Here is a 22,646-nt window from a genome sequence, read left to right as displayed (position 1 = left end):
CTCTGATTGGTCGCTCACCTTTTTGGTCCTTTGACAAGCAAAATAGTGCTAGGCTAGTTTCACAAGAAAATAACCGTACCGTACGTTACCCTAACCTGAACAGCACAAAGATGTCTGACGAACGAGCTGAAAGATCTGATGGGAAGATTGTGAAGATGGAGGTTGACTACAGTTCAACTGTAGACCAACGTCTCCCGGAATGCGAAAAAATGGCCAAAGTAAGTCTGAAAGACGCTAGCGACCGGCTGAGTCATGGTGCATCAGTATCAGTGCGTTAGCATCAATGCTAACATTGACGTTTTTTAGCACTGCCCGGAAACCTCCTATAACTAAAATACTGAGCGTAAATTACTCATAAATGTATTTATTTTTAACTTTAACACATTTCGGCTACACTTTTATCGTCACATACACGTAGCTATATGTTTGATATTAGGTTAGCTAGCATGCTAGTAGTCTTAGCGGCCAAGTCATTGGGCAACATTCTTAGCTAACTTGTTATCCAGGCAAAGTGCCTTTAATTCAGTGTTAGTCCAAAAACAGAAATCAACATTTATCTCTAGTAACCAGCGTTACTAACGCTAAGCGGACGTGTTTTTCTGTTGCAGGAGGGCAAGCTGCAGGAGGCCATTGAGAGCTTGTTGTCATTGGAGAAGCAAACCAGAACGGTAAGTTGTACACAGTCCAACTGATTTAGCTTACTTCCCTTCCAGTCTGTTGTGGTAAATCCAACATCTGGGAGATTGAGCCCCAAATGTGAATGTCATAAATGTGTTCGATTCCTGATGAGTTAGCATTATTTCTCAGCAATCCCCAAAACAAGATGATTTGCTAAACCTGCGTCAAGGGCTTATTCTCGAATACATGAAATTTTGGAGTTCTGCTTTCCTGACATGAAAAAAAATACCAAATTAACCAAAACGTCCTGGAAAACAAGTTTCCTGATACCCAGAATCATGGGATTTCCCTGGATTAATTATATGAAGTGTGTCCTCGGCATCATGCACATTTGAGATGTTTTAGAGTAGTTGTGTTGATGAAATAACTAATTAATTAATGTTGTTTTTGTGTCACTTATGTGCCTGCTTAGGCGTCCGACATGTTGTCCACTTCCAGAATCCTTGTGGCTGTGGTCCAGATGTGTTATGAAGCCAAGGACTGGGATGCACTGAATGAAAACATCATGTTGCTCACCAAAAGGAGGAGTCAGCTAAAACAGGTTAGATACTTCTTTTCCCCTGACGGACCTTTCTACCAGTTATGTCCAAACATATTCTTATAAGTCCAACAGTCTGAAAATTCATGTTTCTTTGCCACCAGAGGTGATCTTGCAGCCACACTACTGACAAGTTAAATTTCGCACTAACGAACACTGTTGTTTGTAGTCAAGATATCAAGCACACCTTGTACACTCTGCAATGTTGACACCACAGTATATTTTGAAGCCTCGGATTCCTGTTTCGAAGTAATCTCTTTTTTTGGAAATTACGCACACCTTGCAGCCGTTCTTTGTCAAGCTCTAAGGAAGACTAAATCTATTTTTGTTTTGCAGGCTGTCGCCAAGATGGTGCAAGAATGCTACAAGTATGTGGATGCTGTGACCGATCAGCCCATCAAGCTGAGACTCATCGACACACTTCGCACCGTGACTGCTGGCAAGGTCTGGAATGTGTTGATGTGTTTTAAAACAGAGCTGTATACTAGAGACATAAGGAAAGTTGTATAGATTTAAGCAGTTGTCAAAGTACTGCACGCCACTTGGTGCCAGATGTTGGGGTAGCTTGAAAGTCACAGGTTAACTATGACTGAGGCACCCAGAGACGTGTTATCAGACGTACAAGCCCAGAAGTTCAGTTTGTTTATCTGAGGCACTCTTCAGAGTGAGGAAGCAGTGGCATTTACTAAAGTGTCCTCTCTAACACACTAAACATATCCTCCTCATAGATCTATGTAGAGATTGAGCGTGCCAGGCTGACGAAGACCTTGGCCAATATCAAGGAGCAGAGCGGAGAGGTCAAAGAGGCAGCTTCCATTCTTCAGGAGCTGCAGGTAAGAGACGGACGGCCTTCATTCTAAGATGACGAAGACTTTGTAAAGTTGTTGTGGAGACAAATGGTGGCACGTCTATACTTTAAGAGATTTAAAAGAATTTGATCATTTGGGATATCTTTGTCACCACATTTCTAAAGGGGGGAGAAAAAAAATACACAAACTATGTGAAAGGGAAGTTTTATGGCCTGCTGTTTTGAAAGTCCTTAGAATATGTATTTTTTATTTTTTTTTTTATGTCTCAGGTGGAGACATATGGCTCCATGGAGAAAAAGGAGAAGGTGGAGTTTATCTTGGAGCAGATGAGGCTTTGCATTGCCGTCAAGGATTACGTTCGCACCCAGATCATCAGCAAGAAGATAAACACCAAATTTTTCCAAGACGAGGGCAATCAGGTAAGAGAAGGACGCCAGGAATTGAGCACAAGCAACATGCTACAATGTGTTGTTGGCACTGTTGTTTTTGGCGGATCTGAACTGAGCAGGTTGGTGTACCGGAACACTAACTTTTCCGTTTTGTCTAATAATCAACCCAGGAGTCCAAGCTGAAGTACTACAACCTGATGATTCATGTCGACCAGCACGAGGGCTCCTACGTGTCTATCTGCAAACACTACCGGGCCATCTATGACACCCCCTGCATCTTGGAGGACAGCACTAAGTGGCAACAGGTACATGAGCTTTCTATTGTGGCCACAGTGTATTATTATATAGTGTTACATTTATACTTTTTGATTTTATTTGGTACTGCGTGTGTTTCCAATTAACTGCTGATATTCCCTTTTTTGATAAATGCTTACGATGAAATTGAATGCAGTAACGATAGGGATTTTGCTGAACTGTTTTTCTTACTGTTTTCCTGCCTTAGTGCTCGAGCACAGTACCACGGTTGCAGAAGAATATGTTTAGAAATGCAATCGATTGGCTATACAGACCCTGTCTTCGACTTAATGAGCGTTATCGTTATTGGTATTTCTGTTGGTACTGAAATCTATAATAAAAATATAAAACTATATGTTTCAAAACTTTGCTTTGCTTGTTGCCATTGGGGTGTTCTGAAAAAAACCATGGGTGTGTTTGTTTTTCAGGCCCTGAAGAGTGTGGTGCTGTACGTGATTCTTTCCCCTTACGACAACGAGCAGTCGGACCTCGTGCACAGAATCAGCGAGGACAAGAAACTGGAAGAAATTCCTAAATACAAGTAAGACAATCTTTGTGCTCCATGAAAACAAACAAACGGCCCTCAGGCTGAATGTGATGTGGGTGCCAGTTACTGTGTCCTCTGTAAATGCAGTTACAGCACTTCAGCTACTATGAAAGGCCAGAGATGTGCAACCAGGAGAAAAATGTGAAAAGTGAAGGCCGACTTAATCAACTGTACAACATACCAGTCGCTTCGTGTCTGCAGATGTAGACACATACTGTACACAGTGCATGTAGCGAGACAACCTTTGTGAACGCAGGCATTTTCACTGTGTTCCTCTGTCCTTCCTAGGGACCTTCTGAAACAGTTCACCACCATGGAGCTGATGCGCTGGGCCGCCCTGGTGGAGGATTATGGGAAGGAGCTGAGAGAGGGCTCAACCGACAGCCCTGCCACAGACGTCTTCTCTAGTTCAGAAGAGGGGGAGAATAGGTGGAAGGACCTGAAGAACAGAGTGGTGGAGCATGTAAGTCCCAGTCAAGTGGAGGCTCTTCATAGTTGGAAACGATGCGCACATAGTCGGATGGGTTTGATGAGAATTTGTCGGTGCTTGGCAGCAGGGAAACGTCTAATCAAATAGGTTTTCAAAGAGATTTTCAACTGCATTGTTATCCCAAACTAGGCTAGCACATTCAAACCAATGATTAATAACGAAGAAGTATATTATCAGCAAAAAAAATGGAAGTTGCTCTAGATGTTATGAAGCAGTCTTTTTTTCAGGTTGGCTGGGCTTTGTTCAGACTGCCATCCCAAATCTTTTTTTTTTTTTTTTGACATATGCATATTGTATCCAGATTGATTTTTAAAAGTCTGGACAGCAAAAAAAACAAACATGAAAAGATATTTTTGCAATTCGGATCCAAACCACATTTGGAGGTGGATGGAATTGCGATTCCAATCAGACTTCTACAGATGCGTCTCAGTCCGGAAGTCAGTTGAACATCGAGGACAACGACAGTCCGTGGACTGATGCCAAGATATATTGTCTGCTGGCACTTTCACTTTCTGCTGCCAGAGAGCCGTAGAAGTGCAATGCAAGCCAAATAGTAAAATTCTGATTTTTATATTTTATATTTGTGCAGATTGATATGTGCAATATTAAAGTACGCTCAAATTGGATTAGTAATGGATGGTTGGATTTCACTCGTGAATATTTTGCGTCGATGTGACCTAAAAGCACCTCTGTTCTAACCTGATATAATTATCATATTACAGTATATTCTGCTGCAGATATATATATTAATGAAACTCTCCGTTTATCCCCAGAACATCAGAATAATGGCCAAATATTACACCAGAATCACAATGAAGAGGATGGCTGGACTACTTGACCTCTCTATTGACGTAAGCTAAGTTTGACTTATTAGCTGTCTGTAATTCAGCCAGCATGATTTGACTTGATTGTCAGGATTTGGTCTCACTGGAACACATTTTTTTTTCGAGGTATCGAACATGATGTCTGTCTGCTCAACTATTTCACCAGGAATCCGAGGAGTTCCTCTCCAGCCTAGTTGTAAACAAGACCATCTATGCCAAGGTGGACAGGATGGCCGGCATCATCAACTTTCAGAGGCCTAAAGACCCCAACGACCTGCTCAACGACTGGTCGCACAAACTCAACTCCCTCATGTCTCTGGTCACCAAGACCACACATCTCATTGCCAAGGAGGAGATGATCCACAACCTGCAGTGAAACAATAACACAGCGCGTTATTTTACGTTTCGGTTCATATTTGTTTTTGTTTTTTTTCTTCTGTGGGAATGTTTTTGAATAAACAGTACATCAGCGGACTGTGAATGCAGCGTTATTACAATGTCATATAATTGAAGATAAATCTGCAGCACCTCAACTATGTTCATTTTTTTTTACAATCCAGTAAAACCGTGACAATAAACACATGAGCACCTCTCTTCTTTGCATCCTTGTCAGTGACTGGATCCCAAATGTGCTTCCTGTTGCCATTTAATGGATTATAAACAGTAGTTTCAAATTCATTGCTGTATGAAAACTCATTGAAATGTGTCCTTATCAATGTAAACCATAACCTCACATGTGCTTAACAGTTGTAGGTTTTAAACCGTATTTAACCGGCGTACAATCTAATACGACAAATGTTAAGCTTACACGCGTCACTGCATCACATCATTCACGTGTTTTCTGTATAAAGGATTATTAAAGTACGAGCGGAAATACAGGAATGTGAAACTTTGAAACAAAGACAGGTTTCAGGTGTCAGTGTGTGAGATAGTTAAGTCACATGTAACGAGACTTAGCGAAGAGAAAAGAAACAGTTTTGTTCTAAAACAGACACTTGAGATGGTGAATCAAGATGTTTGCAAGTTGTAATACAACACAGTTAAATGCAAGAATATTGAGAATCATTTCTATTTTGTATGCTGTTACTAGTTTTGCCCAATGTTACCTGTCTGTTTAAGTTGGTGATGTCATTGTCATGCTCTGCTGCCCCTAATTTGTGGTGTTCTTGAACTCTTTCAAAAACCCCGCCATCAAAACCTCTGCTCAAAGTTTTATCAACGGTTACACTGAAGCAACAATCCACTACAGGTCTACGGTAACAAAGCAAGATGCAACAATTGTTTGTGTCTGCAGCTAAGATATTCTACAATTTCAAATTGTATATTATCTTGTAATTTTGGGGTGATGGATCGTAGCTCAGCCGTGGTGTTTGAAACAGCCCCCTCTCCTTCTATGCTAGCTAGTTAGGTAATAAGGAGAGTTCTACCTGACTTTGTTCTGACAGCTTGTGGAGACTCATGTTGGTTTTTCCCTTCATTTGGCTCCTACCTGCACATTTTTACTGCACAGCCCCGCATAACGCGTAACCTCCTGCCTGAGTAATTGGAGACAGAATGACTGGCTTCATATTCTATAGTAACACACATGGAATTCTATTTTAATGGATGTACACCTTGATAGCATTATGATGTTATCTAGAATGGATAGCCCAGTTTATTGTACAAACTTCAACTAAAGACGATTTAAGTGAAACAAAACAATACAGTTTAGAATTAAAATGGAAAAGCCTTGAAGGATCCTTGTCACCATAAAAGTCTCTCAGCTCCAACCTCCACATCTGCAGATGTGGCAGCAGGATGCTCTAGGAAAGCAAACACTGACCATTACGCGGAAGAGGAAACCAGGCAGGAAATTACATCACTAGCTTGACAAAAATTTTGGTTGAAATATGAAACCTCTTGAAATGTAAATACAGTCCTTTGTATGAAGAACTTGAAATAAAGCATTGTCTCTATCGTGTTACCTGCTTGGTTTCTTTTCAGGTCTAAACCATGCATATACAGTATATATATATATATATATATATATATCTTAAATTCCATTTATTAAATTCTTTGCTACTGTGATGGCCCTTTTCACAGCAGCCATTTTTGACTGCCATTGCAGGGTAAACACAGGTGTAATTATAACATTAATTTGGCCCTGTTCCCTTTAGTTGGGCCAGGACCCTGTGTGCGCTGGCTCACTGGAATGGCTGACTCCCTCTTCTGTGTTGTATTGTAATAGTACTGTAATTGTTGAGCAATATTAACAACTTTGTTTTTTGGATCTTAATGGACGGTACAGTACACGGTGTCCCTAGTTTGAGACTGACCAGCAATGTTTGTAGCATGTCACCCACCTCTCTCCCAATTTTATTTATACACTGATCTATCAAAAAAAGGCAAAAATGCTGTAAAAAAAAGTTTTGGGCTGTCAACTACCTGCACATACTTTAGTGAGAATCTTCATTTAAATGTTAATTTTAAATTCATGACATTAATAATGTCTGTATTCCAAAAAGGTGGTTAGTTCCAGGTCCCGGTATTGCATATGTTACCACAGGAATAGAGCGGTCATCAATATTATTAGTTACAACGGGGCTTTCCTGCTGACAGGTTGAAAATAAGTCTACAATGGATCTTAATGTGGAAAAGATTGAGTATCAATCACAATGTAAGATCTCCTAAATTATAGCAGACTGTAATAAATATGGTCAAACTGTCCTCAAATGCTTTTTCCAAAGGAAACATCCACACCTGCTTTTATTACCAACATTTCTGAGATGTCTTTCTTTTTTCAGTTTTTAATGTGTCAAGTTAACATGCAGCTCGAATCTTCATTGTTCGGAACATTTCTAATTCCTCACATAGTTTAATCCTGCATACACATACCTTACACGCTATCACAATATTCATGCTCATTGAGTTATTGTAGTTTGACTTAATATTTGATTTACCCTCACTGATTCTCTTTTGTCTTTGCTCTGAAATATTGTCTTGCTATTTATTTAGTTAGTTCGGAATTATGCCAGCCTCAGCACCAGAAACTCTCCAGCTGTGCTAAAATACAAACTACATACTGCTAATGGCATCCCATGTGGAGTTTAATAAGCCTGATGATGACTGGATGGATGAAAATCCCCCTGATAGCAAAGACTTTCAACAGTATCATTCCCCTTTGTTGTTTAGCTTGTTTTGAATCAGAAACAAAAACAAGATTTATCCCCAAGATATATTGCTGCATTTCTTTTAGTTCTCATGCCATGGAAAGCCAGTCGTAGTTGAGTGTTAAATGCGTGTTCAGAGCCAAATGTCTCACGTTTGTGTTTTTTATGCCTGTATACAAATACGCAAGTTAATAAGTATAAATTAAGTGGCTGTTTTATTCTCCCTGTTATAGGGATTTCAAAAATGTCTCATTTTAACTTAATTTAATTGGAATCAACCGTAAATATTAACCACAAGTTGTATGTTTGAGAGGAACTATATCAGAAACCTTTCAACACGAACGCTTTTCGACACGGAAGATCCCTGCCATCAGAGGCCACGCTCACACGCGCACGCACACACGCACGCACTAACACACAGTCCTCTCAACCTTCAGATCAGTACATCCCACTATGCTTTGCGATGGTCTGACAAGTGGATCCAAGATGGCGTAGAAAGTAAAGCTAGGTAAGTGTTGACTTCCCATTTTCAGCCCTTTCAGTTGTCTTTTTCACCGTAAAGCCACTGATATAAACCCCCTCCACAAATCATTATGATAACGACGGATGCTTTGAGTTCACGCAAGGATAACAGCACGATGTCACATCAATTATATTTGCCTAAACACCGTGGCAAAATTACAGGCCCGAGCCCGTTTTGTTTCGGCGAAGCTAAGCTAGCTAGCCAGCTAGCTTGCTAACATTAACAAACCAGCCAGCTATTCTTGTTGTGAGCTTGCCAGTTTGGTGCCAAGAAAGGCCGTGCTTTGGCTAGCAAGCTAACTGTTAGCTACGCATACTCTGGTTAGTGGCAACACTGTTTACCCCGTGCAAACGCAAACGGCAAGTTAACCAACATTTGTGAGGACATTTTTCAGGGCTTTGTAACGCTGCCGTCATCGCTCTGACTTGCAACAGTCATGTCAAGTTCAGTAGCAAAACAACAGCTAACGTTATAACTCCAACGTTTCCTACTGAAAGACCAAACGAGTCGTTTTTAACCTTTGCGGTTATTGGCGTGATCTCTCTCGATATTTACCTTTTGGGCTTTGTGAAATTTGGAAGTTTCATAGCCGTGTTTTTCTGCACGTTGCTGCTAACGACACTGTCAAGCCTACGTTATGTCAGGATTAAAGCAATCGATGTTCTTTTACAACTATCCCCAACTATAAAATTCGCTTTCTCCTCCTCTGTACTTCAGGCGAAGCTATAGCCTCTGTAGTAGAAACCCACGAGTGGACACAAAAAAACAAGCCAGGTGTCCACCCACTGTATCCCGCCAAACTATTTGTTGTTTCCCCCATGATGTGGCTGGCTTGCAAGCACCAACATTAGGTAACAGCTATTCTGACTGTTAAATTAGCAGTGTTAACACATGCATATGTTTTAAAATAACCTCTGTTAATTGGAGAAGGTTCTGTGTTAAGATCAGTCACGTTTGGTTTCATCTTTGACCCTATTTCCATTTCCCAGCCACAGACCTAGTGTGCTGGCCAAAGCAACATTCAACCCTCATTTTGCAGGCCTCACACACTGTGCAACATTTGCTAACTAGATTCTAATGAGTTTGTTGTAAAATAGGGACACCAGAGTTTCCACTATGACAGTAATGTCATAAGATGCCTCTTGATGTGGAGTATATGTTTCAAATGTTTTTTACATTAATCAAGTATGATCTATACATTTCCCTGAATGCACCAGTACCTGTCTTCTGGGAACAGTGGTTGGACCAGCGTTTCTTGTTTAAGATACTCAAGAAAAGCTGTGTGTTATTATGGTGTGGGTGCTACAACAGTATTTGTCCGGTTTGGCCATAGTATACAAGCATACATTATCACACAGCCTACTCATAACAAAGTATTGTTCCTCATCTGAATCTTGAATGTTTAGAGGAAGTGAACTCAACAGCAGTTTTTTTTCTTGTGGAAGAGATGAGATTGTGGAGAGAGCTGTAATATGTTGTGAGATACTTTGCAGGAAACACTTAAGTGTTTACTGTTTGGGATATGCAGTCGTTGGTGTGCTGTCTTCAGCAACATTGGATTTTAGGGGGAAAAATATTGCATATTGCAAATATTGTATTTTACCTTTGTTGGCCTCGAGTGTTAATTATTTTTCGAATAAAAGAGTTAAAACTATGATAAATGGTATACATAAACACTAACTTCAGATTTAGTCTTTTGTCATGTGTGCACCCAACATGTACTGTACATTGGTTAGAGAATATGTCTCTATATTATGGTCCTAAGGGACAGGAACTGGCGGACTCGGAGGCAGCTGCTACAAGCATAGCTGCCTGTTGCTTGGTATTCAAAAAGTAACTTTCTGAAAAATTTACTACAGGGTCAATATGCTCTTTATTGCTAAATAATGCCCAGGTGGCAGATGTACTCAGTTTTTCCCTCTTCTCGCATAGCAAGTTATTGCACATGAAATTCCTTATGAATCTTCTTTCATAGAAAGCCGTTTCTCTACCAGGTTGTGATATTATCTGTTATTTAATATTTTCGTTTTACTGCTAACTGAGCTTTAACATATAGGCCTAGTAGCTGTCTGCTGTCTCACTTTCAAGGACAGCTGTCACAAATATACCCCAAAATACTGGGCCACAGGCCACAAATTCACTGGTCCTTTTGAGCCAGTCATAATCAAAAGCTGAATTCCAGACTGTGGTGAGGGCCAGGATGGAAATTCAGCATCAGCTAATTGTTGTGGAATTTTAATTGGCAACCAAAAAGTTAGTTTTGCCTGCCATGTTGGCACACAATAACTATAATGGGGCTTTCAAAGCAGCATTGTTGTTATAAAGGGTGTTTTTCTGCCAGCTTGCGATAAAATGCAATGTCAATGGTGAAACTAGTAAGGTGGAAATAGAACCAAAAGTTACTAAACTATCAGCGAAGGCTGAGCATGTGTTGCCCTGGAGTTCCCAAGCAGGCCATGGTGTACCATCCCTATCCATATCGGTACTGGTTGGTGGGAAGGAGGGCATGCTGCTGCTTGTAATCTCAGACTGAGGTTTAGATTATTTAATGCTACAGTATACGGCTATAGTAGTTATCTCGCTTCAACAATAGGTTAACACATTTTCACACTCGGTATTTAAGAAAAGGGAAAGCATCCCCTTTCAGATCAAACCGTTCAGCTGGGCTTAACCAGCTCTTTCGTTAATAAATGCTATCTGCCCAGACTTCATGATCCTTCTTCCAACCAAGGTTTAACTCGGGCCAGACGCTGCTCAGCTTCGGTATGGAAGGGTGAATACAGGTTTCTGCAGTATTGAACTAGAGATCATAAAGTGCAATGCTTAGTGGGCTAGATTCCTCTGTGCATCTGTCGAGTACTGCTTTGGGACTCAAACAGATGAGGATGCTACTTATTTAACACTTTGGGGCATACTTAGCTTTTCGTTACATGGGATTTGATTGCTGTAATGCTACTGTTAATAAGAATCTGGGATGCTTGTCCTTCGACATATTGCAATTCTTGACATTCCTTAGAGTTGATTCTGAGTCGAGGTTTGTCTCCGTTGACTGTGGAAAGCTGCAAAAGTGTTTTCACTTGTTAAAGTCAGTTTTTTTTTTTTTTTTTTTTTTTTTTTATATATGAAATGAATTTAGGCAAACACAATTTTATGATACAAACCTTGTTTCTAACCAAAAACCCCATTTAAAAAACAAAAAAAAAAAACATGGACTTGTGCATGGAATGTGAGCAGGATGCCTTCTCTAAACTATAGAAGCTGTGTAGAGGCATAAGTAGATACTCTGAGATTCAGTATATAGGCATGTGTTCTCATTGGCACATAGATGGTGTTGACCGTCTGGCTCTGTGGCTATGATGTGTCACAACACACCCATTTCCTTCTGCACACTGTCCACCACGCTATACTGCCTAGTCTCAATAAAGGCTTCACATTCTGTATTATCAATTATGATCATGCCTTTAGTCTAAGCAGTCGGATGACGCCAGACAGTTGACTCCACTGTTTTTGGCTTTGGAGCTTGAGATGATAAATATGTCTCACATAGGCTAATGCTTTAGGCCTGTCATGTGATCGTTGCTCTCTCAGCTTGTTGCATATGTATTTGAAATGTACACTGTGTGAGCAGAGGCCCAGAATAAAACAGGGGTGTGAATCTCTAGGCACCTCACAATTCAATTCAGAGGGCTACGATGCCATTAGAAAACAATTTATCGGGAGAGTTGGGAGGAAGAAGAAGCAAAATGCTTCCATACGTTAGCTTTTAAGCCGGGGTGTGCCGGTCGAATTGTATCCATAGCACAGCCACCCTCCCCAAAACTCTGCCAGCCTAGTTCAGAACGTGTTTTACTGTTACGTTGATTTCATTGACTTTTAGAAACAATTATGATTGCACCAAATTTAAACAAGCAACCACTGCAGTATAATAAACAGTACAAACAGTGTATTTCTTTTTACAGTTATATTTTAATATAGAAAAATATTCAAGACTATTCACGCTGAATTTAGCAGCATGGTGGCCCCCCCAAAAGTGAAGCTGAAGCATCTCGATCGTGGTCAATGTTCGATTAATAGTGCAACCCAAACCCACGAGACCAGCACGGAGGAAAGTTAGATCTAAGAATTTGAATTAGAAGTTATGATTTTATTTAGCAAATGATCAAGTTGACAGTCAGTTGTATTTTTCAAATTCCACCTCTTACATACATGAAAATAAAGTTCTGAACACCGGCTGAATATCTATTATCAGAATCTTTATAACTATTTTAACTGCTACTGTGTAAAGGGAATACTGCTGTTAAAAAGCACCTTATTTGTTTAAAGTGTTTGCAAACCAAATGTTATTGCACTTTTGTTCATATAGCAGTACTTTTAAAATAAAACAAAAACATGCAATGTGGTTCAAGATGTTTCAGTCAGATGCAGAAATGATGGCAGAAACTTGGCCATTACATGTCAAGTTTGAGTTGGAAAATGAAGCAAACTAATGGGATGTGCCTCCCCAATAGTTGCGTGTGGGTGTACTGTAGGTTTTATTTTCTCAGATTGTATAACCTGATATGTTTTCCAATAGTCAGTATGGTCTGACCTATTTGCATGTCTCCTGTTAGACTAGAAGCTAACATACAACCAGTGAGCATGCGGACGGTAACAAGAAACAACCGGTCTCACTGACGTACATTCACTGCAGTGCCATAGAGAGAAAGGAAAGCCTTGTGAAAATGAGAAAAGGCGTAAATGTCCCAGTTTTAGTATGATATATCACACGTTGACACTATTTCTGTGCCTTGGTTGACGGTTGTGTTATTTCAGTTCCTGTGGTAAAAAGAAAAATCCTTCTCGACTATTGTGAAGTTTTCTGTCGTGCAGAGTCCTAGAGTTTTATGTACAATCTCTGGTGAGAGGCGTATCGGTCTTGGACTGATTTTTGTAAAGCCTCTCTTCATTTTGAATATAGGCTAAAGAAAATATTTGTAGTTTTTAACCAATGGCATCATTTAAGGCATGTAGCACCTGCAACATGCTGCTGAACCGGAAGTACAATTTCAGATTATAGCACAGTACAAGTTAGTCATGTTATGGTGGTGTAGCATTTTAATGTTTAATACAGCCAAATAAGCATTTCGTTTTTTTGTTTGTTACAGCAATCATTTGAAGGGTTTCCAATCGAGTGCTATATTGCAACTTTGTAGACATGACGAGCACCGCTTCCTTCACCCAGTACATTGGCACATTTGGTCACTTTGATGTGAGTGGCAGTAGCCGATTGATACAAATCTGGATTATTTTTTCTTTCTCATATTGCCCAACCCTGCTCCAGAAAACATGTTCATACTGTGTCTTTCTTTTTCTGACTCTAGACGTTTTGTCCCTGAGTCATGGCGGACAGGAGAGCGGAGAAGTCATGTGAAGAAGCCAGCAGATCGTTAGCCAGGCGGGAGTACGAGGCGGCAGTCAACCACAGCACAGACGCCCTGGTGGTCCTCGCACCACAAGCCCCACCCTCCGGCGCCCCCGTCCCACCCAGCCCTCCATCCCTTGTCGCTGCTGCCGGACCCCTCCGCAGCCGTGCCCTGCTCTATCGAATCGCTGCCTTCTTACAGCTGGTGAGGACCGTGGCTGTCTTAAGTATTGTTGCTGCCCTAGCGAGCATACAACCTGTAGTCTTTGTTGATCACTCTTTGCCTTTCTCCCCTTTTTGCTTTGTGGCCCTTAAATTATTTCTATTTTCTCATCATAACAGTCAACAATTACTGGGGTGGGGGTCTTGAAAATCCTAGTTTTGAAACAGAATTCTGAGCCGGCATATCACAAAATAAAATATAATTTTCTCCTATTCTAAAATATATTCATTACACTGAAATGATGTAGGCTGATCATTGTGCTTTAAATCCACTGTTGTACTTCTAATCACTTGGTAAATTACCATGAAGAGAATGTTACAAATGAGAACAATGAACCCTACTTTCTTCCTCCGTGGCACTGTTCTATTCAATTCCCATAGCACTAAAATTACACCAGTTACTTCGGCCCTAAGATTATGGAAGCTACTTAAGTCTTTAATGATAGTGTGAGGGGCTCCGCTGTGAGGCAAAGATAGCCATTCGTGGAGCTTAAGTGAAGCGCTGACCCTCGAACACAAAGGATTCCCATTTGTTATGGTTACTTTTTTTCTTCTCCTGCCAACAGAAAAACTATGATGAAGCAGATGAAGACTGCAAACATGGTGAGTAGCAATTCAAGTTGGAACCATCTGCTGACACGGTGTACAGTAGTCTTTTTATACCCAGTGGCAGACAAAGTGTGTGTGTGCGTGTGCATGCGCGTGCGTGTGCGTGCCAGGGAAGAACCAAGTTCAGACATGCCTTGGTCTCAGTGTAGCAGAAGAAATCTTAAATTTGGGCCCATGCAATTGCTTTTTAACTGTCTTATTGGGTCAGTGTCATGGCTTCATGACTACAATGTTGTAGAAAACAGACTTGAAAACTATGTGTTGCATATATTGAAAGAAACCTGCCTCAATGTATTGAATTCATTGTCTCCCTACCTGCTCCCTGTGTGTTCTTCATCCTGTCCTAGTCCTCGCAGAAGAGATGGCTCGAGGTGACGGTTCGCTACAGGCCAGCTTGCGCTTCATGCTGTTGGATGGCAGCCTGCAGGAGGTGGCCAGCATCCTCTCTAAAGCCTTGTATGGGGAGCCAATGGTATGATTGATGGACATTGTATACATTATATGCATTCAGACAGCCAACAAGTGCATACAAGGCTTAAATACTGTACCTGTTGAGGTCATGTTTTCCTTCCTAAAAAGAGGAGAAACCTCACTGGATGTTTTTAGGACATGAAAGGGATTCAAACATTGAATGTTAATGAACTTGACTTACTTTCACAGTGATCTGAGACGCTACAGTAATATCAAATACAGTGTGCTTAGTGATTAATATAGTCATAGTCAAGTCAATTTGAATTGATAAAAAGTTCCTACCTAACGTTGGAATGACTAAAAAGTTTACTCCGACATTGAAAAAGGGCAACGTGACAATAAATGTCAGAGGAAGTGAGGTGTAGTGCCCTAACTATAGCAGGGTTCCTTTGTGGATGTAACAGACAGAGGGTCTTTTTCTCCTGTCTGACTTTGACCTCCCTTCAACATGCATTTTGCTGCCAAGGTGCCTCCCCCCCTTTTGCAACCATTTCCTGCCCAATTCAACACACAAGCAGGTATTCAAAGGTTGAGCTTGTCCCCAAGGTCATCCAACATTTTTATGCAAGTGGGGACAATCGTGTTTGCGAGGCAGATCTCTGTCTCTCTCTCTGTCTCTCACAGGCAAACGTTATTCTGACACAGCTTGGGCTGATTAACTTTTCTCATTTGACTTGTTCTAAACGAATCAGGTGACTCAAATCAGGTCCCTGTTTATGGATTTAAAAACCACTAAAGACAAGAGAAGCTCTGCTGTTATCTATACTGTAAGAGCTGACACAGCTGCTCATTTGGAGTAGGGTCAGTAATAAATACATAAAAGCCCTATTGGAGACATTTCGAAAAGTTTTGATTGACATGCCTACACTACAATGCTTTATCGGACCAGATCTGCACTTCAGAATAGTAAACAAGACAAGTAAACATCTTTATTTGGCCTTTTGTTTACTAAAGCCGTGGTCTTTTAAGGTAAATCCACAGTGTCAGTTTTGGGTTATAAAATGCATCTGCCATAAAAAATGACCACTGAGACTCTGAAGAGTCTCAGAGCTAGATTGAGGTGTTGGGTCCAGTTACTGGCAGAAAATCCACCCACAAGTGACAAATTGAAAGAGCAAGATACAAACTGAAAGCGCTTCATCTGAATAATGCATGAGGTTAGAAGTTTCTTGTCACTTGTGTCCTTTTCGCATTCTTTGATGCGTAGCAGGTACAAACTGTGCAATTTCTCAGTCTCTCTCGCTGCCATTTGGTGCTGCAAATATTCACACATGTAGTGCAGCTTTTAAAACACTGGGACGGTGATGGATTTAAATACTGCCGGTAGATCTAGAAATGACATGATAAATATGATCACACCAAGCAACATCTGCCAGCTTATTTCAAAACAGTGGGGGTTATAGTTATTATGAACATGTACTGAAAGTCCCGATTGCAGTATTTTGTAGTAATGACGATCATGTCCTTACTTCTTTCACAGAACGGCATTGTCGCAAAAGACCTTTCCAGATTAAAAATGCTCTTCTCAGAAATAGAGGTAAGGGCTGCAAACCTTCCTGTTGTGCTCTCTTTTGTGCTCATGCCTTTTGGTGCTTGCTGGTTTATTCTCACGTTAACTTCATTATGTTGTGCTCCTCTGCTTAGCTTGTAGCTAGACTAGTTGTGGATGTATTACTCATTTGTTTGTAATAAGTCCAGTGGTCCAACTGCTTGTATGGCCATGTTAGTCATTCACATAATAGTAATGATCTTTCTGCCCCCACTCCCACCCACCCTAACCGATCTTTGTCTCCTGTCAGTCGATAAACAGAGAGATGGCACCTGAATACACGGATGACCAGGAGGAAGGTGAGCCAATCTCGTTTTCAAGACTTCCCTCAACAAAAAAAGTTTTGGCTTCGTGTCATATTAACCACATGGCTGTGTGTGTGCTTACAGAGTTCCAAGATGGCTGGCAATTCCGGCCTCCTCCCCGAGGAGTCACCAGCAGTGAGGAGTACACCCTCTGTAAAAGGTAATGCAAACTGTTTAGTCATTTCCAACCAAAGTGTCAACAATGAAGAATTTATTTCTCATCCAGAATATTGCTGAGGGGGATTTAATTAATATGTCATGCCTGCCGTTCTGTGTGAAATACTGGCATTTGATAATAAAGTGACTGATATAGCTTTCAGGAAGTAATGGTGGTATTCAGTTACACTGAAGGATATGGAAGTATGATTCTCAATAGTTAACTGCCATGAATTTTAATTTGATCTCTCTTCACTTTTACAATCATTCGTCCACATCCTGGATCTTTGTGTAAAAGATATTCCTGTGAACTTTCTCTGATTTTGATTTTGTCAGTCACAGCTCCAGTACACGTCCCACTGCAGCACCACCAGTATAAGTTACTGCTGCATGGGTTAGACGTTGTATTTAGTGGTGTAACAGATCGTTGCCGATTCGTTATACCACTAGTTCTATTGGTCTGCTGCTATGTATAACTTGTATTTGCCGTTTTATCAAATGAGTTTCTTAATTTACTATAATATGAAACAAAAGATATCCTCACACTGGGAAAGCTATAACTACCACATGCTCTTGCTATTCTTAGTGATTTCATGACTTCAAACTATTAGTTAGAATTGTCCCAGAGAGTGTTTCTTCAGCATCAGTTCAGCACACAGTTTGTCTCTGCTGTAGGTACTTGGAACAGGGCCTGTGTCGGTACGGGGCCCAGTGTACATCAGCCCATTCTCAGGAGGAGCTGATGGAGTGGCAGAAGCGCTATGCGTCGCGCCTCATCCGCCTCAAACAGCAGCAGGAGAGCAAACACTTCACCGAGAGCTACATGGAGACCCTGATAGAGAAGTGGATGAATTCCCTCTCCCCAGAGAAAGTGGTGAGTGCACGCAAGTTTAAAAAGTGGCTCAAAATGACAGAGAACAGACAAAATAGCATGCCACGGTGAGGGCTCACCTTCCCAGAAAGGCCACCCAAACTCAAAGGTGTGTATGGTACTGTGTTGTGATTTCACCTTGTGAATCTAGTGGGGGGCAGTTACAGTGCCGACCACTTTGTACAACCCATTCAATAGGCCAAGCTTTTTGTATGCACAGACCAAACATTGACTGAGTTGCATATTGTCATTTAATAACTTAGGGTACTGAAGCAGCACTGTTACTATACCGTATCTGCAGGGTAAAACTATCCATCCATGACCCAGTCAGGACCGTCTCAAAACAGACAAAGTGACCGAGAATTTAGTGTCAAGAATCCTACGTTGTCTCTTGACTGTTATGAAGCATACATTATGCGATACAGTTGAACATTCCTGAAGGTTGCATTCATTTATATATTTTGCAGCAGCGAACCTAACTTTCACCACATTTTGACAGACTACTTCTTGTAAAAGAGTTCCGAGTACATTTGCAGTGATGGATTCTGTCTAACCGTGTGTGTTTTTCATTTTCCAGCTAAGTGACTATTTAGAAGGAGTGAATGTAGAAACCAGCTCCAGCCTCTCTGTTACCGTCGCCACCAAAAAATCTGCGCACTCCTGGACCTTCTCCTTCTTGTGCAAGGTAGGATGACATGTTTAATACCAATGTACCATGTACAGATTCAGAAGTTTTCATTGTCTAACCAGATCATTTATCAGTGCTAGTTGGTCCTAATCATCTTGCGTGAATGTTCTGATTGTCTTCTTCCTATCTCTGTCTCCCTGACCAGCCGGCTAGAAAGCTGTGCCGCATCGCCCTGCTCTACGATGCCCACCGACCACACTTCTTCATCACAGGTGTGTCATCTGAGGAGCGGCTGCAAACCCTGTCCAACGGGTGCCAAGAGTGGACTCCAGGAGAGGAAACGGGAGGTATGTCCTGCTGTTATTTTTGTGTTTGCTTACTTATTGGCCCTATCTTGCATTGGTCTACAGCTTGTAATGTAAATTGTGTTATGAATGCATTTACACTAAACTTTACTGTTCCGACAGTGGCAGCAGACAATGGCATGGACCACTGTGTCTACCAGGTAGCGGTGGGCTTCAGCACAGAAATCTTTGGTACCTTCCGACAGACCGTTGTTTTTGACTTCGGCTCAGAGCCTGTGCTGATGAAGCGGATCATGGTGGATGCCGCCTCAATTGAAGGTATGCTAAAAGCAAAAGGTTTATCTAGAGGTCTTTAAAAACTGTGAGTGAGACAACTGTAAAAATCTAAATCGGCCAATAAAATGCATCTCTACAATTGGTCAAATATGCACTTACAGTGGTAAATGCTGTCAGCCGCCCTCCCTTTTTAGAATGGGGAATTTGTAGTTTGCTGGATGCACACATAATTGTTGTTTTTTTTTGGGGACAATAAACATCTCTCCATCCTTTGTTCTCAGACTTGGACTACCTGATGGCAGCCAGGCAGCAGCTCTTGATCTCCGCAAAGCGCTGGGACCCTTCCTGTAAGACCATCGTGGAATTCTGTCCCAATGAAACGATGGCCGACCTGGAGCGAAGCCTCCTCTCTCGCTATCAGATCCCTCTGTCGGCAGACCAGCTCTTCACTCAGTCAGTCCTGGACAAGACTCTGACCAAAGACAACTACCAGGCCCGGCTGCATGACCTGCTCTACATAGAAGAGATTGCACAATATAAGGAAGTTAGCAAGTGAGTAAACAAGTTTCCGTGGTTTCTACTTACTCTGATCGTAAAACTGATTTTCCATAACTGTACATAATAAAGCCTGAATAACACAGATTGACATATGAGAGATTAAAAACATCTACATCAATATATCAGCAGAATTTAAGCATACAATGTAACTACATATAAAGCAATGTTCAGGCTCAATATCATAAATAATATACAGCAAAACATTAATGATTTGGGAATTGAGGAAGCATTTGAACCAGGTGAACATTATAACTGTGGTATAGCATTCAAATAATTCCAGGCAAGACAAATGCAAGCTGTGTGCAAAGATCAATTCAACCGCTAGTTAAATGCAGACAAAAATGAGATGCACACATATATCCTAACATTAATAATTAAAATAATTACCATTCAGGAGTGACCGCGGGAACAAACAACCTTCATTGGAATATATCTTGGAAAACAAAACATTTGACAAAATATTCTCAACAAAAGATCTCCTCACTAGCGTTTCCCGGAGCTTTCATATTTGGAATGCAACTGTGCACCCTAAAGTCATCGTGATCGGCAAAGAATCCACTTCAGTGACTCTTCAGACCGTCTACATAATGGTCCTCTTGTCTTGTCAGTAATATGGCGAAAAATAACTAACATTACTCAAGAATAAAGTTTAAACAACTGCTTGTTGTGTTCACAACTACTAAACCGTCTGATGGTTTTAATGCAGTTTACATTTTTAATAAATATACAATATATTAATATAGTTTATTCATTTATTGATTATTTATAATCTGACTACTTAGAAGGAATAGTCATTGTTACCAATATAGACCTTGTGTAAATATTTCGTGTTGTAAGATATCAACCCGCCACAAGGTGTCAGACTCGACCTTCATTGCGTGTGTGTATATGAATCTCACACAGCGTCACTCAGTTTCAGAGCCATTTAATGTGTCTAAGGTGATTCTTTAGAGGTTGGTGAGGGGAACAGTGTTTTCTTTCTCTCGGATGAACATAGATTCTTCTTAAATTCATTACCTGCTCCTCCACTGGTTTAACTTAATGATATGCTAATTAAAGGTGAAAACCGAGTATATGCTTAATCCCACTTGCAGTGATATCAGTACAGTGCTTTAAATTTCTCCGCTTTCATCTTTGCTCTTAGTTTGGTCTTGTCTCATGACTCTCATTGTCATTTGGTAAGGAAGTACCTACAGTATGAACTCTGCTGTATTCCCAATGTGCACATGAATAATCTCTCTTGCCTTTTAAACCGTCCATGTCCTGGTTCCAATGCTTTTCATGGCTGATTGAGTTTCAGCAGGAGATTTCCGAGTTAAGTGTGGATTCTCTAATTTAGAACATCTCTCTGAATAATCTCACATTCGATTTATTTGATCAGATTTATTTCTTGCTTGATGAGTCGTGTATCAGTAGGTCAAGAGTAGTGCTGCAACGGGTCATGGAACTCACGGTTTGGATCAAAAATCGGATCAGCACAAAAGAAAAAGGGGAGCAAATATAACTTTTCTAGATCCCTGATCATGTTTTGTTTGCCGCTGGTACTAATTACAGATCATTGATAATCCATAATGGCAGATACAGATTCCTTTGCTTTGCTGATTATACAGCTGGTGTACAAAGCTCCTTCTTTTTTGCCACTGTCCCAAACATCAATTCAACCGCTCTGTCTGTAAACCATCAACAATTCTACATGTTATCCTTTTGCTTTGTTAAAGTCATTTATAGTGTTGCATTGAGGCACACAATTCAAATGATTAGTAAATACAAGATTGTATTTTCATTGATTAAAATAAATCTTGTATTGTAATTAGTGGTTTTAATGATGCTTGGCGCTAGTGTAAACGGCTCATAGTTAATCTCTAATAGCTATTTATGTTGTGAAAATGTTTCCTTCAAACTACTGGATTTATTCAAGTTTCTCACCAACACTACGTTTTACGAGATTACATGTGAACACATCATGATAACATTATAATTGACCTTCGCCCAATACTCATTTTCACTGACCAGAGCCTGAACGCATCATCGAGTGTGTCGCTGTCTGTTTTTGTCTAAATGTTTCTCCCTCTGATGCCAAATCATAACAAGAAACCTCAAAAGACCCGCTGGTTGAGTAACACTACTGGTTTGCAAATGCATATGCAATGTGTTAACTTGTCTGCGTATGTCAATCATTCATCGAAGCTTATCACCAGTGTTGCTTCCTATTTCATCACTTCAAATCCAATAGAGACCAGAGAGGCAATCTAATACAATCTGGAACTGAAAGAACCCAAAAGTGCACCAATCTTCCACTCAATGTGTGCATATTTAGGCTTTGTTCTTCTTCAAAGCACTGACCTATAAAAATAATTAGACTGCTTTTTAGGTTCCTTACTGGCAACGTGATATTTAGGAGACCTTGTGTTTTTAAGTACTTTACAAAATTACAGTAGATAAGTATTTTTCCTCAACTCATTTGAGCTATATTTGCCTTCAGACCTTGTGAAAACATTTTCACAGTCTCATTATCACCACTCTATGATCGCCATACCAGTGTATAACTGATTGTTTTATGTGCGTGCTGCCGATATCAATGAATGGTATTCAGGTTATTATGGAGCCACTGTGGTGAATCAAGGCTCAAATGCCTGAGGCATGCATGCATGATGCACTTGTGTGAGAGAAACCTGTTGTGATACTCTTTCAGTAGGTGTGTATGGGGGTTGGTATGGGGCTGGTAAGACTCATGGCTAATATCAACTACTCTTTATCCATTAGAAAAAAACTCCCCCGCCACTGTGATGCACTATCAGGTCATCGCATGAGTCCAGACCAGCTTCTCTTAAGAGAAAATGAATGAACAGTTCCAGGGTTAAAATGTCTGCAGGAAAGCAACGATAAACAAGTGACTCAGTCACAGGAGAACATTTTGTAATAGTTCGTCAATAACATACCACAAAACATTATCGTGACTATCATTTTTTGACATTGATTTATAAGCTAGAGGTCTGAAACGGCATAACCAAATGTCCATATCTCTCCCCCCCCCCCCCCCCCCCCCCCCCCCCC

The 22,646-nt window shown here is 40.7% G+C and overlaps 2 protein-coding genes across 3 annotated transcripts in view; both read left to right on the top strand.

Moving 5' to 3' along the window:
* On the top strand, positions 1-5,162 carry psmd12 (proteasome 26S subunit, non-ATPase 12). The gene is made up of 11 exons (XM_031864396.1): positions 1-218; positions 609-668; positions 1,091-1,219; positions 1,553-1,660; positions 1,945-2,049; positions 2,295-2,444; positions 2,585-2,719; positions 3,137-3,249; positions 3,544-3,718; positions 4,519-4,596; positions 4,736-5,162. The coding sequence occupies exons 1-11, from the start codon at positions 111-113 to the stop codon at positions 4,943-4,945; spliced, it is 1,371 nt and encodes a 456-aa protein (XP_031720256.1). The 5' UTR covers positions 1-110; the 3' UTR covers positions 4,946-5,162.
* Positions 5,163-8,134: 2,972 nt separating this feature from the next.
* The window catches only part of helz (helicase with zinc finger), a 44,687-nt gene continuing 30,175 nt past the window's right edge, over positions 8,135-22,646 (top strand). Inside the window, exons 1-13 of one of the 2 annotated variants that reach the window (XM_031864464.1) lie at positions 8,152-8,226; positions 13,386-13,489; positions 13,602-13,847; positions 14,431-14,467; positions 14,821-14,945; positions 16,425-16,481; positions 16,744-16,792; positions 16,883-16,958; positions 17,630-17,828; positions 18,403-18,510; positions 18,659-18,800; positions 18,921-19,076; positions 19,316-19,586. In XM_031864464.1, coding sequence (XP_031720324.1) covers positions 13,620-13,847; positions 14,431-14,467; positions 14,821-14,945; positions 16,425-16,481; positions 16,744-16,792; positions 16,883-16,958; positions 17,630-17,828; positions 18,403-18,510; positions 18,659-18,800; positions 18,921-19,076; positions 19,316-19,586 — 1,448 coding nt within the window. In that variant the 5' untranslated portion in view covers positions 8,152-8,226; positions 13,386-13,489; positions 13,602-13,619. Of the gene's footprint in view, positions 8,227-13,385; positions 13,490-13,601; positions 13,848-14,430; positions 14,468-14,820; positions 14,946-16,424; positions 16,482-16,743; positions 16,793-16,882; positions 16,959-17,629; positions 17,829-18,402; positions 18,511-18,658; positions 18,801-18,920; positions 19,077-19,315; positions 19,587-22,646 lie in introns of both variants that reach the window. The other variant, XM_031864465.1, reaches the window with a different exon arrangement.

The sequence above is a fragment of the Anarrhichthys ocellatus genome, unplaced genomic scaffold (genome assembly GCF_004355925.1).
Source record: "Anarrhichthys ocellatus isolate YVR2014 unplaced genomic scaffold, GSC_Weel_1.0 scaffold31, whole genome shotgun sequence".
Classification (NCBI taxonomy): domain Eukaryota; kingdom Metazoa; phylum Chordata; class Actinopteri; order Perciformes; family Anarhichadidae; genus Anarrhichthys; species Anarrhichthys ocellatus.
Note: the sequence above shows the minus strand (reverse complement) of the source record. Positions and strands in the feature narration are given on the sequence as shown.